General features: G+C 44.3%; 1 protein-coding gene across 1 annotated transcript; it reads right to left on the bottom strand.

The window, feature by feature from the left end:
• Window positions 1–89: 89 nt before the first annotated feature.
• On the bottom strand, window positions 90–20,149 carry CHMP7 (charged multivesicular body protein 7). The gene is made up of 10 exons (XM_084221972.1): window positions 19,801–20,149; window positions 18,738–18,912; window positions 15,589–15,774; window positions 13,989–14,122; window positions 13,597–13,645; window positions 7,793–7,912; window positions 6,657–6,755; window positions 5,807–5,867; window positions 4,270–4,431; window positions 90–2,911 (listed from the first exon to the last, which is right to left on the bottom strand). Exons 1-10 carry the CDS (start codon window positions 20,088–20,090, stop codon window positions 2,847–2,849), a joined length of 1,341 nt encoding a protein of 446 aa, XP_084078098.1. The 5' UTR covers window positions 20,091–20,149; the 3' UTR covers window positions 90–2,846.
• Between the last annotated feature and the right edge of the window lie 593 nt (window positions 20,150–20,742).

Here is a 20,742-nt window from a genome sequence, read left to right as displayed (position 1 = left end):
GACACCAGCAATGAAGGCAGTGCCACCCAAAAAGCAGCAGAGCCTGCTCAGGACAAACAGACAGATTGTTAAACATGGTGATATTTAATAATGGGCTTTTTAAACCCAGGTTAGTCTGGTGGAGCAACTGCTCAGTTTGGGTTTGGATAAAGCAGCCCAGGACCATCCCTGGATCCCAGCACAGCTGGAACAGGGACAGAGCACAGGAGGCCCCAGAGCCCCCGGGTCCCTCCCCTGCCCTTTGGTCACACACAGGCAGAACACACCCAGGTTTTTCTCCCATTTACTTCCAGAGGAAAGGAATACAGAGCTTCAAGCCATTGTACATCATTCCATGGGGGAAGTGAGGGCTGCAGCCTCCCCTCCGGGCAGGAGCCTGCACTGGTGAGCGGTGGCAGAGGGGACACAGCCCTGGGGACAGCCCCAGTGCCACCCCGGCCTGGCTGAGACTGAGGGGGCAGGAAATGAGCACCAGGAGGGAACTCCAGCCCTCATTCCACTATCCCGAGCTGCCACTGAGGAAGGGGGTTTGGACAGGCAGCCTGGAAGTGCTGGGATACATTCCCAGTGCTGTGGGAATACATTCCCAGTGGTGCTGGAATACATTCCCAGTGGTACTGGAATAAATTCCCAATGCTGTGGGAATAAATTCCCAGTGATGCTGGAATACATTCCCAGTGGCACTGGGATACATTCCCAGTGCTGTGGGAATTCATTCCCAGTGATGCAGGAACACATTCCCAGTGGCACTGGAATAAATTCCCAGTGATGCTGGAATACATTCCCAGTGGCACTGGGATACATTCCCAGTGCTGTGGGAATTCATTCCCAGTGATGCAGGAACACATTCCCAGTGGCACTGGAATAAATTCCCAGTGATGCTGGAATACATTCCCAGTGCTGTGGGAATACATTCCCAGTGATGATGGAATACATTCCCAGTGATGATGGAATACATTCCCAGTGCTGTGGAATTCATTCCCAGTGATGCAGGAACACATTCCCAGTACTGTGGGAATGCATTCCCAGTGGTACTGGAATAAATTCCCAGTGGTACTGGAATAAATTCCCAGTGGTACTGGAATAAACTCCCAGCACTGCTGGAATACAGTCCCAATGCTGTGGGAATACATTCCCAGTAATGCTGGAATAAATTCCCAGTGCTGTGGGAATTCATTTCCAGTGGTGCAGGAACACATTCCCAGTGGTACTGGAATAAATTCCCAGTGGTACTGGGATGCATTTCCAGTGCTGTGGAATTAATTCCCAGTAGTACAGGAATTCATTCCCAGTGCTGCTGGAATACATTCCCAGTGGTGCAGGAACACATTCCCAGTGATACTGGAATAAATTCCCAGTGGTACTGGAATAAACTCCCAGCGCGGCTGGAATACAGTCCCAATGCTGTGGGAATTCATTCCCAGTAATGCTGGAATAAATTCCCAGTGGTGCAGGAATACATTCCCAGTGCTGTGGAATTCATTCCCAGTGCTGTGGAATTCATTCCCAGTACTGTTGGAATACATTCCCAGTGCTGTGGGAATTCATTCCCAGTGGTGCAGGAACAATTCCCACTACTGTGGGATACATTCCCAGTACTGTGGGAATTCATTCCCAGTGCTGCAGGCATTCCCAGTGCTGCAGGCATTCCCAGTGCTGTGGGACACATTCCCAGTCAGGAGGAGGGGCACAGGGCTGGGATCCATCCCCAGGCAGCCAGGCACTCCCCTGCCGTGCTCAGGAATCCCAGGGAAGGGCACGTTCCCCCCTGGAGCTCTGCTCCTCAGGGATTTGGGCTTCCCGGGCTGCCGTGGGCACGCCAGGGGTAAAAAGTGACCTGCAAAAGATGAGGGGGTGGCTCGTGGGGGGACAGGCAGCCCTGCAGCAGCTGCAGCTGTGGTACTCAGGGTTTTGTGCATCAAAAACATCCACAGGGGCTGGTTGGGGCTTTCTGGGAACACACAATCCCGTGGGAGCGCAGTGCCAGGGCTGAAGGCAAAGCCAGGGCCGTCCCACGGAGCTGTGCTCTCCCAAGGGATCCTTTTATTTCCCACCCCAAATCCCTCCGTGGCAGCTCAGAGCCAGCACCCTGCAGCTCCTGAGGAGTTCTGCTTGCAGGGGTGATACAAAAATAGCCACCAGCTCCAATTTCAAGTGCCAGCAGAAAGAGGCTGGATGGCACCGCCCAGCCTTGGCCACAAGAGCCTGGAACTCCTCCGGGGGAATCTTTTGCAGGTCTCCCTTTTAAGGCCTTCATGTCATTCCAGAGAGGGGGAATTCTTTTGTCTTGTGCTTGCCACTGCTGCCCTCTCTGAGCAGCACCAAAACCTCCTCAAACTGAGCAGTTCCAGTGCCTGGCTGTCAGTGCAGGATCCAGAGGGAGGGACACGACAAGCACCAGGTGTTTATACTGCTGCAAGGGCAGGACTGATGTGCCCAGTGTTCTAAACAACCACACAAACAGCCAAATGTTGAGCCACTGCAACGCTGCTGCTACTCAGATTCTCAACATCAGCCACAGCAAAGGAAGAGAAATCAAAACCAAACCCAAAACCGAGCACTGCTATGGACACAGAAGAGTTTATCTTGGCTGGAGTTGTGTTCCCAGGAGGATGTGGCAGTGACTTGGGGTCCCGAGTCAGACCGAGACCAGATGTTGGCACAGAGATGACAAACACCAGCTGGGGCCAGGTCCAGAGTGGATTGTCATGGCAGGAGCTCCTGCTGCTGAGCAAAGACAGATCCAGGAGCACAGGGGGTGCTCCCTGCTCCTTGCAAGTTCCGGTCATCAGTTGAGGAACACTGAGACACTTCCCAAACTGCAGCAACAGGATTCTGTTGGCTCTTCAGAGGTTCAGTCCCAGAGCTGTTTTGGGTTCAGAAGAAGCAGAGGGAGTCTTCTGTGCCACATCTGGGAAGGGAATTGCAACAGAGAAGAGATCAGAACTCAGCACACACATCCACAACCACCCAAAGCAATTCCAGAGTGCCCAGGTGCTTCCCTGCCCTGCTCCATCCCCTGGGAAACACACCTTCCATCCCTCTGGAATCACATGTTCCATGGAAATTTTCAGGGAATGCCTCAGAAATTTGGTTTATAACCTGCCCAAACAGAAGGAAAACTACATGGCCAATCCTGTGGAATTCCTCATGAACAGATTGCCAAAAGGAAAACTGAAACTGTCCAGGACAGGTGTGGGGAAAGCTCAGTTCAAGCCCATAAACTCTGATCATTCACTGTTACTGAATCATAGGCTATCCTGAGGTGGAAAGGACCCAAAAAGATCATTAATAAATCATAAAATATGATTTATCATTCTTATTATTTATTTCCTTATCAGTAAATAAGCCCAGTTTAAGCAGGCCTGTCCCACATAAGAGCACTCCAGGGAAGAGGCTGAGTGCTGGACAAATCCTATTTAGAAAATTCTGGTTTATCCCTTCCAACACTGCCTGGTTTGTACAATTTTGTGAAATGTAAAAAAGTAATTAGTCCAAGCAGCAGCTCCCTCACAGAGCCTTCAGCTTTCCCTCCACCCCTGGCAAAGAATCCAGGCAGAATTCCCAGCTCTCCCAGGACTGGTTTACATCTCCTGAGCCTGGATCCAGGCAGAATTCCCAGCTCTCCCAGGACTGGGTTTAACCCTCCTGAGCCTGGATCCAGGCAGAATTCCCAGCTCTCCCAGAATTCCCAGCTCTCCCAGAATTCCCAGCTCTCCCAGAATTCCCAGCTCTCCCAGGACTGGGTTTAGCTTTGTTGAGCCTGGATCCAGGCAGAATTCCCAGCTCTCCCAGGACTGGGTTTAGCTTTGTTGAGCCTGGATCCAGGCAGAATTCCCAGCTCTCCCAGGACTGGTTTAGCTCTCCTGAGCCTGGATCCAGGCAGAATTCCCAGCTCTCCCAGGACTGGGTTTAGCTTTGTTGAGCCTGGATCCAGGCAGAATTCCCAGCTCTACCAGGACTGGGTTTAGCTCTCCTGAGCCTGGATCCAGGCAGAATTCCCAGCTCTCCCAGAATTCCCAGCTCTCCCAGGACTGGGTTTAACCCTTCTGAGCCTGGATCCAGGCAGAATTCCCAGCTCTCCCAGGACCGGGTTTAGCTCTCCTGAGCCTGGATCCAGGCAGAATTCCCAGCTCTCCCAGGACTGGGTTTAACCCTCCTGAGCCTGGATCCAGGCAGAATTCCCAGCTCTCCCAGGACTGGGTTTAACCCTCCTGAGCCTGGATCCAGGCAGAATTCCCAGCTCTCCAGGCCCTGTGCCATTCCCACCTCCAGCAGACACAGAGAGCTGCTCCAGCTCCGCTTCCAGCTCGGCATCAGAGATGGGGGCACTCAGCACCCTCTGGGGAACGGGAGGCAGATCCAGGGAATCCTTGCTCGAGTCCTGCAGGAGACTGTCCAGCTCCTTCTCCAGCTCCTCAGAGTCCACCTCTGCTGAGCAAAGAAAAGATTCAGCTCCAAGGAGAATCCAGGGGCATCCTCCCAGCACAGACTGAGGCCCAAAACAGAGCTGCCATTCCTTCCATCCATTGTCACTCACAAGGAGTTTCCTGCACTTTTACAGGACTGAAAATTCAGTCCTGATCTCAGGGAGGAGAATTTTTTTCTTGGCACTGAGGCCAAGAAGCTCTGGCACCTTTCAGCAGAGGCAAACAAGCTGCAGCAGCAACCAGGCCAGAGGGAAAAGCTCATCACTTCAACAAAACAAAGCAGCAGCTGCCCTAAAAATAGATTTAAACCAACATCACCCAGCTTTGAACTGAAACCCAGCCCCAAACAGGGACCACGAGGATTTGGGGATGAATGAACTGTCAGAGGGGAGAACTCCCTGCTCCCACCCCCTTCAAGGCACCAACCTGGGTGTTTTGGGAAGAGTTCATTCCCCCAGGAAGCTGCAGAATGTGGGGAGGGAGCAGGGAAGGGAAGGAGCAGGGATGGGAAGGAGCAGGGAAAGAAGGGAGCAGGGAAAAGGAGGGAGCAGGGAAAAGGAGGGAGCAGGGAAAAGGAGGGAGGAAGGGAAAGGATGGAAAAGGGAAAGGAGGGAGGAAGGGATGAGAGGGAGCAAGGAAAGGAAGGAGCAGGGAAAGGGATGGAGCAGGGAAGGGAAGGAGGAAGGCAAAGGAAGGAAAAGGGAATGGAGGGAAAAGGGAATGGAGGGAGCAAGGAAAGGAAGGAGCAGGGATGGGAAGGAGCAGGGATGGGAAGGGAGTAAGGGAATGGAGGGAGCAGGGAATGGAGGGAGCAGGGAATGGAGGGAGCAGGGAATGGAGGGAGCAGGGAAAGAAAGGAGTAAGGGAATGGAGGGAGGAAGAAAAAGGTGGGAGCAGGGAAAGGGATGGAGCAGGGAAGGGAGGGAGGAAGGGAAAGGAGGGAGGAAGGAAAAGGAGGGAAAAGGGAATGGAGGAAGCAGGGAAGGGAGGGAGGAAGGGAAAGGAAGGAGGGAGGAAGGGAAAGGAAGGAGGAAGGGAAAGGAAGAAGGAAAGGATGGGAGGGAGCAGGGATGGGAGGGAGGAAGGAAAGGAGGGAGGAAGGGATGGGAGGGAGCAGGGATGGGAAGGAGCAGGGATGGCAGGGAGGAAGGGAAAGGAAGGAGGAAGGGATGGGAGAGAGGAAGGGAAAGGAAGGAGGAAGGAAAGGAGGGAGGAAGAGATGGGAGGGAGCAGGGACGGGAAGGAGCAGGGATGGGAGGGAGGAAGGGATGGGAGGGAGGAAGGGAAAGGAAGGAGGGAGGAAGGGAAAGGAAGGAGGAAGGGATGGGAGGGAGGAAGGGAAAGGAGAAGCAAAGCACAAAAAGCCCAGGACTCACCCAGCCCATTGATCCCCACTCCAGCCAGAGTCTGGGCCACTTCATCTTGAGTGTCACAAAGCTGAGGAAAAAGAAACACAATTAGATACAGATTAGAAATTCATTTTGTGCCCCACTGCAGCTGCTTTTCCAAAAGCAGAAATAACAAACAAAATCAGAAGTTGGCCTGAAGGCAGCAGGAATTAGTGCAAAAGACATTCCCACCATGGTTTGGACAAGGAACTAGAATAAAATAGAATAAAGTAGAACAAAAATAAAATAGAAAAAATAAAATAACAAAATAAAATAAGATAGAAAAATAAAATAAAATTATAAAATAAAATAAAATAATAAAATAAAGGAATAAAATAAAATAATGAAATAAAGGAATAAAATAAAATATAAATAATAAAATAAAATAAAATAAAGTAAAATAAAATAAAATAAAATAAAATAAAATAAAATAAAATAAAATAAAATAAAATAAAATAAAATAAAATAAAATAAAATAAAATAAAATAAAATAAAATGTCAGGCTGTTTCATGCTCACAGTTGCTTTCCAGCTTCCAAAGTTTTCATTTGTAGTTTTAATACACCTAAAGACTTTCTAGGAAAGCTAGGTGCTTCCCCTGTATTGCTGACCAAAAAAACCCCATAAAATGCAAATTTAAAGTCAATTAAAATACATTGCAGCAAAAGCAGAAGACACAGAAATCTTCTTGCTGATGTTTTAGCTCAAAATTAAATCAGTTTGCTTTAGTGCCATAAAGACAAAAAATTAAATAATTAAAAGCAGCCAAAGAATTAATAATTAATTGATATCTGGGCGGGTTTCTTGGGAATATCCACCCCCCCCGGCTGTTCCAGTACCTCCTGGATCTGATCCACCAGGTTCTCTGCCCTCTCCACAGTCACATCCTTCATGGAAAGCTTCAGAGCTCCCACTCCAGCCTGGTAGGCATTAAATACCTGAAATTCAAAATAAAAGAGATGGAGATGCACAATGCTGATGAACTCCAGGCTGAAATAAGAAATAAAATACAGAAAGATGCACAATGCTGATGAACTCCAGGCTGGTAGGTATTAAATATCTTAAAATAAGAAATAAAAGACAGAAAGATGCACAGTGCTGATGAACTCCTGCCTGAGAGTCATTAAACACTTGGAAATTAAAAATAGAAGAGATGAAGATGCACAGTGCTGATCAACTCCAGCCTGTTTGGTATTAAATACCTGGAAATTCAAAATAAAAGGCAGAAAGATGCACAATGCTGATGAACTCCAGGCTGGAAGGTATTAAATATCTTGAAATAAGAAATAAAAGACAGAAAGATGCACAGTGCTCATCAACTCCAGCCTGGTAGGTATTAAATACCTTGAAATAAGAAATAAAAGAGATGAAGATGCACAATGCTGATGAACTCCAGGCTGGTGGGTATGAAATACCTGGAAATTCAAAATAAAAGACAGAAAGATGCACAGTGCTGATGAACTTCAGCCTGGTAGGTATTAAATACCTTGAAATTCAAAATAAAAGACAATTATGCACAATGCTGATGAACTCCAGGCTGGAAGGTATTAAATATCTTGAAATAAGAAATAAAATACAGAAAGATGCACAGTGCTCATCAACTCCAGCCTGGTAGGTATTAAATAGCTTGAAATTCAAAATAAAAGACAATTATGCACAATGCTGATGAACTTCAGCCTGGTAGGTATTAAACACCTTGAAATTCAAAATAAAAGACAAATATGCACAATGCTGATGAACTTCAGCCTGGTAGGTATTAAATAGCTTGAAATTCAAAATAAAAGACAAATATGCACAGTGCTGATGCAAACAGTGGGAGCTGCTGTCCAGAGCTGCCTCCCAAGCAGCACCCTTGGAGAAGCACCAGGACATGGAGGGAGCTCCATGCAGAGGGACATTGCCAGGGGAAATGCCAGCCCTGGGTGAAGGGATGAGGGGAGGAGCAGGGGAGGAGCAGGGGAGGAGCCCTCGGTACCATCTGGTCGGTCTGGGAGGCGTAGATCCGATCCAGGATCCCCTGCACCGCGTCCAGCTTGGAGTGCAGCTCCTCGATGCGCCGCTCCGTCCTCCGCTTGGACTTGAGGCACCTCAGGGCCTGGCAGGGACACACACACACAGAGAGAGAGCTCAGATCACACAGATACAGACCTCAGCGCACAGAGAGAGAGAGCTCAGAGCACACAGAGAGAGCTCAGCTCACAGAGAGAGAGCTCAGAGCACACAGAGAGCTCAGCTCACACACAGACACAGAGCTCACACACAGACACAGACCTCAGCACACAGAGAGCTCAGATCACACAGAAAGAGCTCAGATCACAAAGTGAGAGAGATGAGAGCACACAGAGAGAGCTCAGCTCACAGAGAGAGAGCTCAGAGCACACAGAGAGCTCAGCTCACACACACACATGCACAGAGAGAGAGAAAGCTCAGATCACAGAGAGCTCAGCTCACAGAGAGCTCATCTCATACACAGACACAGACTTCAGCACACAGAGAGCTCAGCTCACAAACACACACACACACAGAGAGAGCTCAGATCACAGAGAGAGCTCAGCTCTCACACACATACACAGAGAGAGAGCTCAGATCACACAGAGAGAGAGCTCAGCTCACACAGAGAGCTCAGAGCACACAGAGAACTCAGCTCACACACACATACACAGAGAGAGAGCTCAGATCCCACAGAATTAGAGAGAACTCAGCTCACACACACATGGAGTAGGAGAGCTCAGAGCACACAGAATGAGAGAGAGCTCAGCTCACAGACACCAGATGCACAGACCTCAGCACACAGAGAGCTCAGCTCACACACACAAACACACACACAGAGCCCTTAGCTCACACACAGAGACACCTCAGCTCACACAGAGACCTCAGCACACAGAGAGCTCAGCTCACACACAGAGACCTCAGCTCACACAGAGACGCCTCAGCTCCACAAACACACACACACACACAGAGAGCTCAGCTGACAAACACAGGGAGAGCTGAGCTTCACAAACACAGAGAGAGAGCTCAGCTCACACACACACAGACACACACACAGAGCCCTTAGCTCACACACAGAGACCTCAGCTCACACAGAGACACCTCAGCTTCACAAACACACACACACAGAGCTCAGCTGACAAACACAGGGAGAGCTGAGCTTCACAAACAGAGAGCTCAGCTCACACACACACACATACACACACACACACACACACACACACACAGAGACCTGAGCTAACACAGAGAGACTTCAGCTCCACAAACACACACACACACAGAGCTCAGCTCACACACAAACACAGAGAGAGCTCAGCTCACACACAGAGAGCTCAGCTCACACAGAGAGCTCAGCACACACACACACACATACACAGAGAGCTCATCTTCACAAACACAGAGAGAGAGCTCAGCTCACACACACACAGACACAGAGCCCTTAGCTCACACACAGAGAGCTCAGCTCACACAGAGACACCTCAGCTTCACAAACACACACACACACACACACACACACACAGAGCTCAGCTCACAAAGAGACTTCAGCTTCACAGACACAGACACAGAGCCCTCAGCTCAGCTTCTCCCACAAATCTGGGAACTTTCCCCTCCCCTGGGCTCATTCCCACTTTGGTGAGTCCAACAATTCCTGCTGGCACCATGGTGTGGGAATCCTTAAAATCAGAGGGTTTTGGGCAAGCTGCAGAGGGCAGGCCTCAGAGCCAGCAGAACTGAGATTGGAGCTGAGCTGTAGCCATGAGATTGGTCAGCAGAAAAGTTACCTGAGATGTAGAAAGTAAGGACAGATAGACAATGGTCTGTGTATTAATGCTTGGCTAGAATAACTCCCTAAGCTACAGAAAAGTTTATCTAGTGAGATATTAGGGAGTTCTAAGCTTAATAATGGAGCCCTGTGCATCGTGTTTGCAGGCTCACAAGCAGGTGTTGTATCTGAAATAAGCAAACATTGTTTTAACCAATGTGTGCTTATAGTTGTTGGATGGAACCACTGTCAGTGTGCTTTGGCTTTGTGTGGTTGGGCAAAAAACTTTTAAAGTGAATTGTAACATTTGTCTGCTGCTGGGGATGTGAGCTGCTGGCACCTTCCCACTGTCATAGCCATGGAATGAGGCTGATGCTGGAAAATACAACAGCCTGAGAGGGGTCCCACAGCAGCCCCGTCCCACTGGTGATTTGTACGCAGAGCCCTGGAAATCAGGAAAATGGGGGAGAAGATCTAAAAATGGGAACTTCAGCTGCAGCTGCACCTGTGGGTTCATACAGGAAAAATCCTGGATTACCCAGCTGTAGCCACATTTCTCCTCACAGAGCAAAGCAAGGCACAATTCTTCCCAAGAGTATTTCTGGGTTTCACATTCTCTGAACCTCAGAGAAAGGAAAAACAACTCTTATCACTTGCTGTGCCTGTGTTTGTGCGAAAGTAGAATGGAATATGGAGATTGTGATGGAGTTTGGTTTCCTTGGCCTGTCAGGGCCAGGTGTGTGTGTGTGTGGGACTGTGGGCTGACAGTCCTGAGTTCTGTGCAGTGTGTGCAGAGTTGAGTGCTTAGCAGATCCAATATAAATGTAACGTGATTGTGATGTAATGTAATGTAACGTTAATATTCTACACTGTACTATACTGTAATGTAATATATTATAATATGCCATACTATGCTATACTATGCTATGATATGCTATAATATAATATTAACATAATTATAACATCATATAAATATAACATAATTAAATATAACATTAATATACTATACTGTACTATATTGTAATGTAATATACTATACTATAATACAATATACTATAATATATAATACACTATACTATAATACAATATACTACAACATACTATACTACAATATACTACACTGTACTAAATATACTACACTATACTATACTATAACATTAATATACTACACTGTACTATACTGTAATGCAATATATTATAATATGCCATACTATGCTATACTATGCTATGATATGCTATGCTATAATATAATATTAACATAATTATAACATAATATAAATATAATTAAAACATAATTAAATATAACATTAATATACTACACTGTACTATACTGTAATGTAATATACTATACTATAATACATTATACTATAATATATAATATACTATACTATAATATAATATACTACAACATACTATACTACAATATACTACACTATACTAAATATACTACATTATACTATAATATAACATTAATATACTATGCTGTACTATACTGTAATGTACTACAATATGCCATACTATGCTATACTATGCTATTATATACTATGCTATAATATAGTATAGTGTAATATAATGTGCTATAATATGCTATGCTATAATATAATAATAACATAATTATAGCATGATATAAATATAATTATAACATAATTATAACAATATAAATATAACATTAATATCCTATACTGTACTATACAGTAATGTAATATACTATACTGTAATATAATATACTATAATATATAATATACTATACTACAACATATAATATAATATAATATAATATAATATAATATAATATAATATAATATAATATAATATAATATAATATAATATAATATAATATAATATAATATAATATAATATAATATAATATAATATAATATAATATAATATAATATAACATTAATAGACTACACTGTACTATACTGTAAGGTACTACAATATGCCATACATTGCTATACTATGATGTACTATGCTATAATATAATAATAACATAATTATAACATGATATAAATATAATTATAACATAATTATAATATCAATATAACATTAATATTCTATACTGTACTATACTGTAATGTAATATACAATACTATAATACAATATACTATAATATATAATATACTATACTACAATATACAATATACTATACTAAATATACTATACTATAACATTAATATACTACTGTACTATACTGTAATGTACTATAATATGCCCTTCATTGCTATACTATGCTGATATGCTATGCTATAATAACATAATTATAATATAATTATTACATAATTATAACAATATAAGTATAACATTAATATAATGTACTGTACTATACTGTAATGCAATATACTATATTATAATACAATATACTATAATATACATTATACTATAATACAGTATAATATAGTATAATACAATATAATATACTATACTACAATATACTACAATATACTACAATATACTATACTATAATTATAGTATGAATATAATATAATATAATATAATATAATATAATATAATATAATATAATATAATATAATATAATATAATATAATATAATATAATATAATATAATATAATATAATATAATATAATATAATATAATATAATATAATATAATATAATATAATATAATATAATATAATATAATATAATATAATATAATATAATATAATATAATATAATATAATATATTTCTAAAAATTGAGTCAGATGCCTCATTTCTCTCCCCTCATCAAGGGTTGCCTGCAAATTTTATACCCAGTGGGTATCCAGCAAAAAAATCCTGGATGACCCCAAAAAAGGAGTTTTTTTGGTTTTGTAAAGGTTCAGATTGAAGTGTTAGAGATGGTATGTGAAATGTTTATTATTTTTAATTTGTATTCTAGTTTTTTCTAAGTTGTGAGTTTTATAGTATTTTATTAATAAGCTATAAAAATTATTATTTTTAATAAAGTTTTTTAAACTTAAAAATCTCTGAATTAGTAAAATCTCAATTTTGCAAACCAAAACCACTACACTATTTAGTTAAGAAATGATACTTAAATTACTTTTATTTTTAACTTAATAACTAATTATTTTAAATTTGTCATATATATTTTTTGTTTAATTCTAAAATATTATTTAAATTTATAAAGAAAAATATAAAGAAAAAAGATTAGTTTTTAATTTTAAATTTTTATATATATTTTTATGATACTTTTAGGTTTTTAATTTGTAATATTATATATTCTTAACTAAATTATGTACTTACAATCTTAGTGTTATTTATTGATTTTAGAAGGTTTTTTTAAGTTAAATGTAGTGGGTTTTTTAGGAGTTAGTTAGTATAAACAGTCTCAAATTTTTAGCATCTAAAATATTCCAGTCTCAAATTTTTAGCATCTAAAATATTCCAGCTAAACTCTAAACATCTAAATATTCCAGCTTTAACATCTAAAATATGCTATCTGAAATATTCCAGCTGGCACCTGCCCCTGTTCACATTCCTGGGTGTTGAAATTTCCTTCACAAACAGGAATCCTTGTGGAATTTCATGCTGATTCAAAGCAGCTATTTGTAGTCTGCTGCATCATACAAGGAGTAGGGAAAAGCAGAGAAAGGTTGTGAAATGTGTGGTTTTGTTTGTGCTAAACTTGGTCAGAAATGATCATGCCAAGAAAAATATTTTAACTGACAAATTAAAGAAAAAATTTAAAAAAAAAAGGGGCCAGGAGTTGGATTTTGATGATTCTGACTGGGTCCCTTCCACCTCGGGATATTCTGGGATTGGAAGTGTCATAAAAAACCCCAAATCAACCAGGGATCCCTGAGGCACACACAGAACAAGTGGGTTGAAGGGTTTATTTCCAATTCCCTTCATCACCTCCCTCTGGAAAAAGAAACCCTCTGTAAAATAAACCTCTGGAAAAATAAACCCTTCACCTTACGGAGAGCTTTGGCTTCAGAGCCAGCACCCCAACAGCCCAAGCTCAGCCCTGGGCAGGATCTGCAGCTCTGGGGCAGCTCCAGGACATTTCCCTGGCAATTCCACTCACCAGCTGCTTCTTCCCAGCTCTGCAAGCACTCCTGGCATCCTCTTTACACCTGCAAGATGGAAAAAGGAGAAAGGAGAGGAAATTTCTTCCTTTTTTCACAAGCCACAACCACCCTCCCCCTCTCTGAGGGAACCACAAGGTGCATTTTGGGTACAACCACCCTCAAACCACTGCTGATTCCCACAAGTCCTTGACTGCATTCCAAATCCTTGCCAACATTCCCTGCACCTTGTTTTCACAGGGAACAGGGAACAAAGGCTGGGAAAGCTGCCCCAGCACACGGCTGTGACCATTTTGTTTATGAACAGGAAAGAACAAGAGGAGAAAGCAGCTTCTAATTGTGTCCCAGAGTTCTACATCCCACAGATTCCCACCACCCTTCCCCAAATTACTTCTCTGCTTCCTGGGAAAGGGACTCCACCTTCTGTGACAGCAGCTGCTCACTCTGCATCAGCTGATAAACTCCAATGTCCACATCGTTCATTGGGGACACCTTGGCGTGGAGGCCTCGGGCAAACTTCACAATCTGAAATCAGAGCAGCACAGGCTGGAGTCACTCCCCAGAAATCTCAGTTAGGAATAGTTTCACTTGGAAGGAAGGAATTAAGAAGTTTCTGCACTCCCAGTTTAGGCCTTGGAGTCATGAGGATGTCCCAGTCACCACAGGATTTAATATCAAACTAGGATCAGGATCAGCAGCGTGGAAACAAAAAGCCTTAAGGGAACACCTGGAAGAGTTAAAGCTGTCCCTGGATTCTGGAAGTGGATGGGAATGTCAGACTCCCAAGGACTTCAGAACACTACAGGGAACACCTGGAAGAGTTAAAGCTGTCCCTGGATTCTGGAAGTGGATGGGAATGTCAGACTCCCAAGGACTTCAGAACACTACAGGGAAAGTGCAATCTCAGAGCTGTGTGCCTGCACCTCTGCAGGAAGCGACAAACATAAAAAGCTTTTCAAAAATGTGGAATTCCACGCTGATTCGAGAGGTGTGGTGCTTGTGTGTTTGGGAATGGTCAGCCTGCAGGGGCTGCTATGTTTTCAACTCTTCAATTAAATCTGAATTATTACAAATGTTTAAAGAACCTACTGTCACCGTGATATTTTCTGAAAAATCCCCTCGCCAGGATTTCTTCTCCTGGGAAGATGGGAAGTCTCAGCTTCTCCATGTTTTGCTCCTCTGGAATGTGGCCTGGAGATTGTTTATCCAAACATGTGAATTGTTTTTAATTAATAACCAATCACCATCAGTGTTGGACTCCGAGGAGTCAGTCATGAGCTTTTATGATCATTCTTTTGTAGCCTTCTGATGTATCCTTTCTCTTTCTTTAGTATAGCTTTAGAATATGATATGATTGATATATGATATATGATATATGGTATATGATATATGATATATTATATACATATGATATATGATATGTGATATATTATATATTATATATGATACATTATATATTATCTATGATATTATAATAATATGATATTATATATGATATGGATATGATATATGATAATGATCTATGATATTGATATATTATACCTTATAATATTATTATGATATTATATATGATATGGATATGATATATTATATTATTATATTATATATGACATGATTATGATATGATATATGATTGATATGATACGATATTATATAGCATAGTATGATATAGCATGATATAATATAATATGATTAATGTAATGTATCGTATCATAATAAATCATAATAAATCAGCCTTCTGAGGACATGGAGTCAAATTCTCATCTCTCACCTCGTCCTGGGGGCCTCACAGCACCACAACCTGCCATGCCAGAATTAGGATTTCTTGTCACCTTCAAGCAGGTAACAACATTGAAGCAGTTGGAATTTACCCCTCCGGACAGAGCACACCCATTCCAGCCACCAGAACGGCTAAAATCCATTTCTCTCCGGGCAGATGGAAGGCAAGACGGGGATGATGCCACCCAAAAGCAGTCACCTGGACCCTGTACCTTCTCTCCATTCTGCTCCAGGATGGTGACCCTCTTCTCCTTCTGCAGCTGGAGCAGCAGCAAGTAGAAGGTTCTCTCGTCGGGGCAGAGGCCGGCGCAGAGCGAGCGCAGCTCGGACAGGGCCACCACGGGGTGGGAGCAGAGGGCAGAGCCCTGGTACAGGCGGTAAACCTCCTCTGCCTTCTCCTGCAAGGCAGCCAGGTCAGACACAAACTTGAAGGAATTGAGAGATTTTAGAGGAGCTGAGGTCTTAGTCAGAGATAAGAATAAATGGTAGGCCTTGATGAAATTAAGAGTTAGTAGTTAACTAATAACTGATTTCTCGTCAGCACCACGTTTGGTTAGCTGGGTTTAAAATGAAGAATATAGAAACTGATAAACAGCTCTTAGGAGCATAAAACAATTGTGGGCATCCTCTGTCCTGAAACCAACTGAAACCAGGGAATGGGAGTTCTACCAAGGGTTCATTTCCCATATTTGCATTGAAAAGGGAGAAAGGTCAGAATGAGGAAGACTTCTTTAATTCCTCATTTTGGGACCACTCCCCATGAAAGCGACCACCGACCCAGGGACAAACTACTCATGCCTAATGGCTTTTGAACTAATTACCATACAAAGAAGGGAATGGGATGTACCAAAGTCATGAATATTTGTATTTTGGGATTTAATACTTGTATAGATAAAAGGGCTCTGTGATCACCTGTAAACTGGGGGTGTTTGGGATTTACCCCACAATAAACATGCACTTTGTAATTTTAAACTGTCAGAGAGTTTTTGGACATCCATATTGGGAATGGGATGTACCAAAGTCATGAATATTCATATTTAAGGTATTTAATACCTGTATAGATAAAAGGGCTCTGTGATCACCTGTAAATTGGGGGTGTTTGGGAATTACCCCACAATAAACACGCACTTTGTAACTTTAAATTGTTAGAGTTTTTGGATGTCAGTACTAGATCAATATCCATATTGGGAATGGGATGCACCAAAGTCATGAATATTTGTATTTAGGGTATTTAATACCTGTATAGATAAAAGGGCTCTGTGATCACCTGTAAATTGGGTGTGTATTTGGCAGTTATCCCACAATAAACATGCCCTTTGTAACTTTAAACTGTGTGGGAGTTTTTGTCTGTCACAGTTGGACATCGGTACTAGATCAGTATCCATCATTTTTTAATAAATCATAGCGATGCCTTAGGATTCCACCTTTGGTGTTTTCCAGATCCTGCCCTGGTGCATCCCTCTGAACTCCACAGAGAGTGTCAGTTACTGGCTTCACTTTTTGGGCACACAAACAATCCCTCCAGGCCTGAGATCCAAGGACACTCTACTGCCTCAGGCCCCAAAAAGCATCAACAAGAGTGAATTGGGAGGAGCAAACTGGGGGTAAATGACTGCATCACCTGAAGCTGTAACTGGACAATTAACCCCTGATATGTAAATGGACCAAACTCACAGCTGTCTGAAAAACTCCTGACCACTGTGACCTTGGAGGCTGCTGACTGACCAAGGTGCAGCTACTGAAGGCCTCTAATATTATTTATTATTAATAAATATTCATTGTAAACATTAATCAACATTATATCTTATTATTTCTTTTTATAAATATTTATTATTTTGTTATTATTTCTCTTTAATATTTATTTTATTAATCAATTTATTTATGATTAATAAATACCCAGTTTATTCTCAAACTGTCTAGCCACTCCAAGGCATCACAGGGATGCTGGCAGCCCACACAGCATTCCTGCTCTTCCCAAATCCTCCCACACCTCCTTCCTCCCAACTTGGACACTTCCTGCTTTATTCTGGAGTGAATTTCAGAACGAGCCACAGGGAACTCTCAAAATAATCATCCACAAAAACCAAAACTCTGTTATTGACATTCCCTGAAAAGCTGTGGAGCAGCACAGGAGCCACACAGGCAATCAATTGGCTTCCCCTGCACTTCCCAGGTTTGAACCAAATAAAAATTCCTGCCTTTAAAGCTTTCCTGCATTTCTGGGGGACACAGTAACCCAGCGAAGCACAGCAAGGCCTGGGGCTCCTTCTGCAGACACAGAGTAACAGAGAGAGGAGAGGGGCTGGGAAGGATCCAATCCCAGGGGAAAGCAGCTGGAATAATGCCCAGGGAATGTGGGCTGGGGGGACACTGGGTGGCCAGGCTGGGACTGTTCCAGCCCCTGCTCATCCCTGGAGCAGATGGAGGCTGGGCACAGAGTTCCTCATGGAATCAGCTCCAGCCTGGGATTCCCAGCTGCCTCCCAGCACAGGTCTCCCCTCCCTGGACAAACAAGGAATTGTGTCCTTCCCTTCCTTGGAGTCAGTGAGAAGTCACTGTCAGAACCATGGAACGGTTTGGGATGGAAGGACCTGAAATTCCCCCCAGTGCCACCCCTGCCATGGCAGGGACAGCTCCCACTGTCCCAGGGGCTCCAGCCTGGCCTTGGGCACTTCAGGGATCCAGGGGATCCTCCCTGGGAATTCCATCCCAGCCCCTCAGGGAACAATTCCCAATTCTCAATCTCCCATCCATCCCTGCCCTCTGGCAGTGGGAGCCATTCCCTGTGTCCTGTCCCTCCATCCCTTGTCCCCAGTCCCTCTCCAGCTCTCCTGGAGCTCCTCCAGGCCCTGGAAGGGGCTCTGAGCTCTCCCTGGAGCTTTCTCTTCTCCCTTGGGCACTGCCAGGGATCCAGGGGCAGCCACAGCTGCTCTGGGAACTCCATCCCAGCCCCTCCCCACCCTCATTCCTTCCAAAAATCCCACCCCAATCTCACTTTTCCCAGGTTGAAGCCATTCCCTGTGTCCTGTCCCTCCATCCTTGTCCCCAGTCCCTCTCCAGCTCTCCTGGAGCCCCTTCAGGCCCTGGAGGGGGCTCTGAGCTCTCCCTGGAGCCTTCCCTTCCCCAGCTGAACACCCCCAGCTCTCCCAGCCTGGCTCCAGCCCTCAGAGCAGCTCCATCATTTTCAAGGAACATCTAAATCCCTTCCCATCCCCAAATCACTCCACCCATCTGTCTCCAGGCTTTTGAGCACCTCAGCAGCACCAAGGAAGATCTGCTCAGCCTGACCCTTCCTTCCCAGCACGTGAAATGACTCCTGGTTTTCCTGGAGATGCACAGGAAAGCTCTCCACAGCACTCACCTGCAGCAGCTCCACGTAAATCAGAACCTCCTCTTCCTCAGGAATTTTGCTGTCCCCCAGCACGCTGGAGAGGGTCCACTTGAGGGGCTTCAGGATGAAAACTCCCACACCCCATGAGATCCAGCTGCTGTCTACACTGGCCATGAAGTCTGACTCCCTCTGGAGCTTCCCACGTCTAGGGAAAAGATAATTCACGTGGAAGTGAACACAGCCAGTCTAAATCCTGGATATCCTGCACATCCTCCACTCCAGTGGCATTTTCTATCACCAAATCCAGCTCAAATTTGAGATTTCATTGCTAGAAGCACACAGAGGTTTCCACTCCTTCCCCTGCTTCCTCTGGATCCCAAGCACCTTTTGTTTACTCTTTTCTCCTGTTTTGCAAGTTTCTCCCAGTTTTCTACTCAAAACTGATGAGGCATCAAAGGAGGGTCAGATTTAAGGGTAATCAGCCATTTCAGGAGAGCTCCGTTTTTATATTAAATTGCAACAACAGCTTCTCAAATCTACTAGTTTTAATTTTCAGGTCACCAACAGAGCTCCTGCTGTTTTTAGCCTCTTCGAGGTACCCGTCCCGGGCTCCAATTTCACAGCACAAAATCTCTGGTTGCCAGCACCAGCTCAACACATCCCCAGTGCCCTCAGCAGCTGCGACACCACAACATTCCAGGGAACATCCCCCGTTTTAACAGCGATATTCCGGTGGGAATATTCCTGTCCTCCCACACCTCCTGGCTGAGCTCTGCCTCCCTGTCCAGCTCGGCCTCCCAAATTCCACACACACACACCATGAACGGCAATTCACACAACCTTAGACCGCTTTGGGTTAGAAATACCTTAAATCCCACCCAGTGCCACCCCTGCCACACCAGGGACACCTGACACTGCCTCGGGTTGCTCCCAGCCCATCCAACCCGGCCTTGGACGCTTCCAGGCAGGGGGCAGCCACAGCTCCTCTGGGAAACCCGTGCCAGGGCAGAATTCCCCTCCAGGCTGGCACAGCGCGGATCCATCGCCAGCCGCATCCCCTGACACCCCCCACACCATCCCCAACCTGCTTTACCTCAGCAGCTCCCTGAGGACGGTGCCGAGCCCCAAGGGGACGCTGCCCCGCCGCTCGAAGCCGTTCTGCAGCTCCCTCAGGCACGTCCTCACCGCGCCCCTCTGCCGGCCGCGGGCCAGAACCAGCCCGACCCAGAAGGCCATCTTGCTGTCCCACTCGGTGCTGTTCACCTCGCGGCTCTGCTTGAAGGCCGAGAACAGGAAGGCCATGCGCTCGTCATCCGTCTCCCACTCCGGGGGCAGGTCCCCGGCCGGGGCCGGCCCAGGGGGGGCCTCCCCCGGGCTGCACATCTACGCGAGCCCCCGGCTCGGCCGCGGCCTCCGCCCGGCCCGGCCGCCCGCCCGCCTCAGGGGAGACGCGCACGGCGCATGCGCGGTGCCACCCCCGCGCCCCCCCCGCCTCGCTTGGGGTGGGCCGCGCCGTCCCCCCCTCAGCCCCGGCTGTGGTACGGCCCGGAGAGGGTCATCGGCCTCGCCCCCAATGGCCGCCCGGTTCCTGCCGGTGACGTCACTGTGACGTCATATATGGGGGTCATAAATGGTGTCAAGGCCAGCGGTGAGGGGGCGGGGCTTGGGCTATTTGCGACTGTATGCAATAATTATATATATAATATCTTTTTCCCATTTATCTCCTATAAAGAATAAATGCATATTTTAAACTTTCTTCATATAACATTTAATATTATTATTTTTTAATACTATTATATATTATGTTATGTTATATTGTATTATGTTATATTGTATTATATTATGTTATATTATGTTATGTTATATTATATTATATTATATTATATTATATTATATTATATTATATTATATTATATTATATTATATTATATTATATTATATTATATTATATTATATTATATTATATTATATTATATTATATTATATTATATTATATTATATTATATTATATTATATTATATTATACCATTATATT

Source organism: Fringilla coelebs, assembly GCF_963513975.1.
Source record: "Fringilla coelebs genome assembly, chromosome: 26".
In the NCBI taxonomy this organism is placed as follows: domain Eukaryota; kingdom Metazoa; phylum Chordata; class Aves; order Passeriformes; family Fringillidae; genus Fringilla; species Fringilla coelebs.
This window is presented reverse-complemented; position numbering and strand designations above follow the sequence as displayed.

What these genes read in the sequence shown, in the direction of transcription:
- CHMP7 (XM_084221972.1), bottom strand. Translation starts at nt 20,090, where the DNA reads ATGTGCAGCCCGGGGGAGGCCCCCCCTGGGCCGGCCCCGGCCGGGGAC. An exon ending in CCTCCCAGACCGACCAGATG is followed by an intron (nt 6,756 to 7,792) that starts GTACCGAGGGCT and finishes TTTGAATTTCAG; the next exon opens with GTATTTAATGCCTACCAGGC. An exon ending in TGGTGGATCAGATCCAGGAG is followed by an intron (nt 5,868 to 6,656) that starts GTACTGGAACAG and finishes CTTTTTCCTCAG; the next exon opens with CTTTGTGACACTCAAGATGA.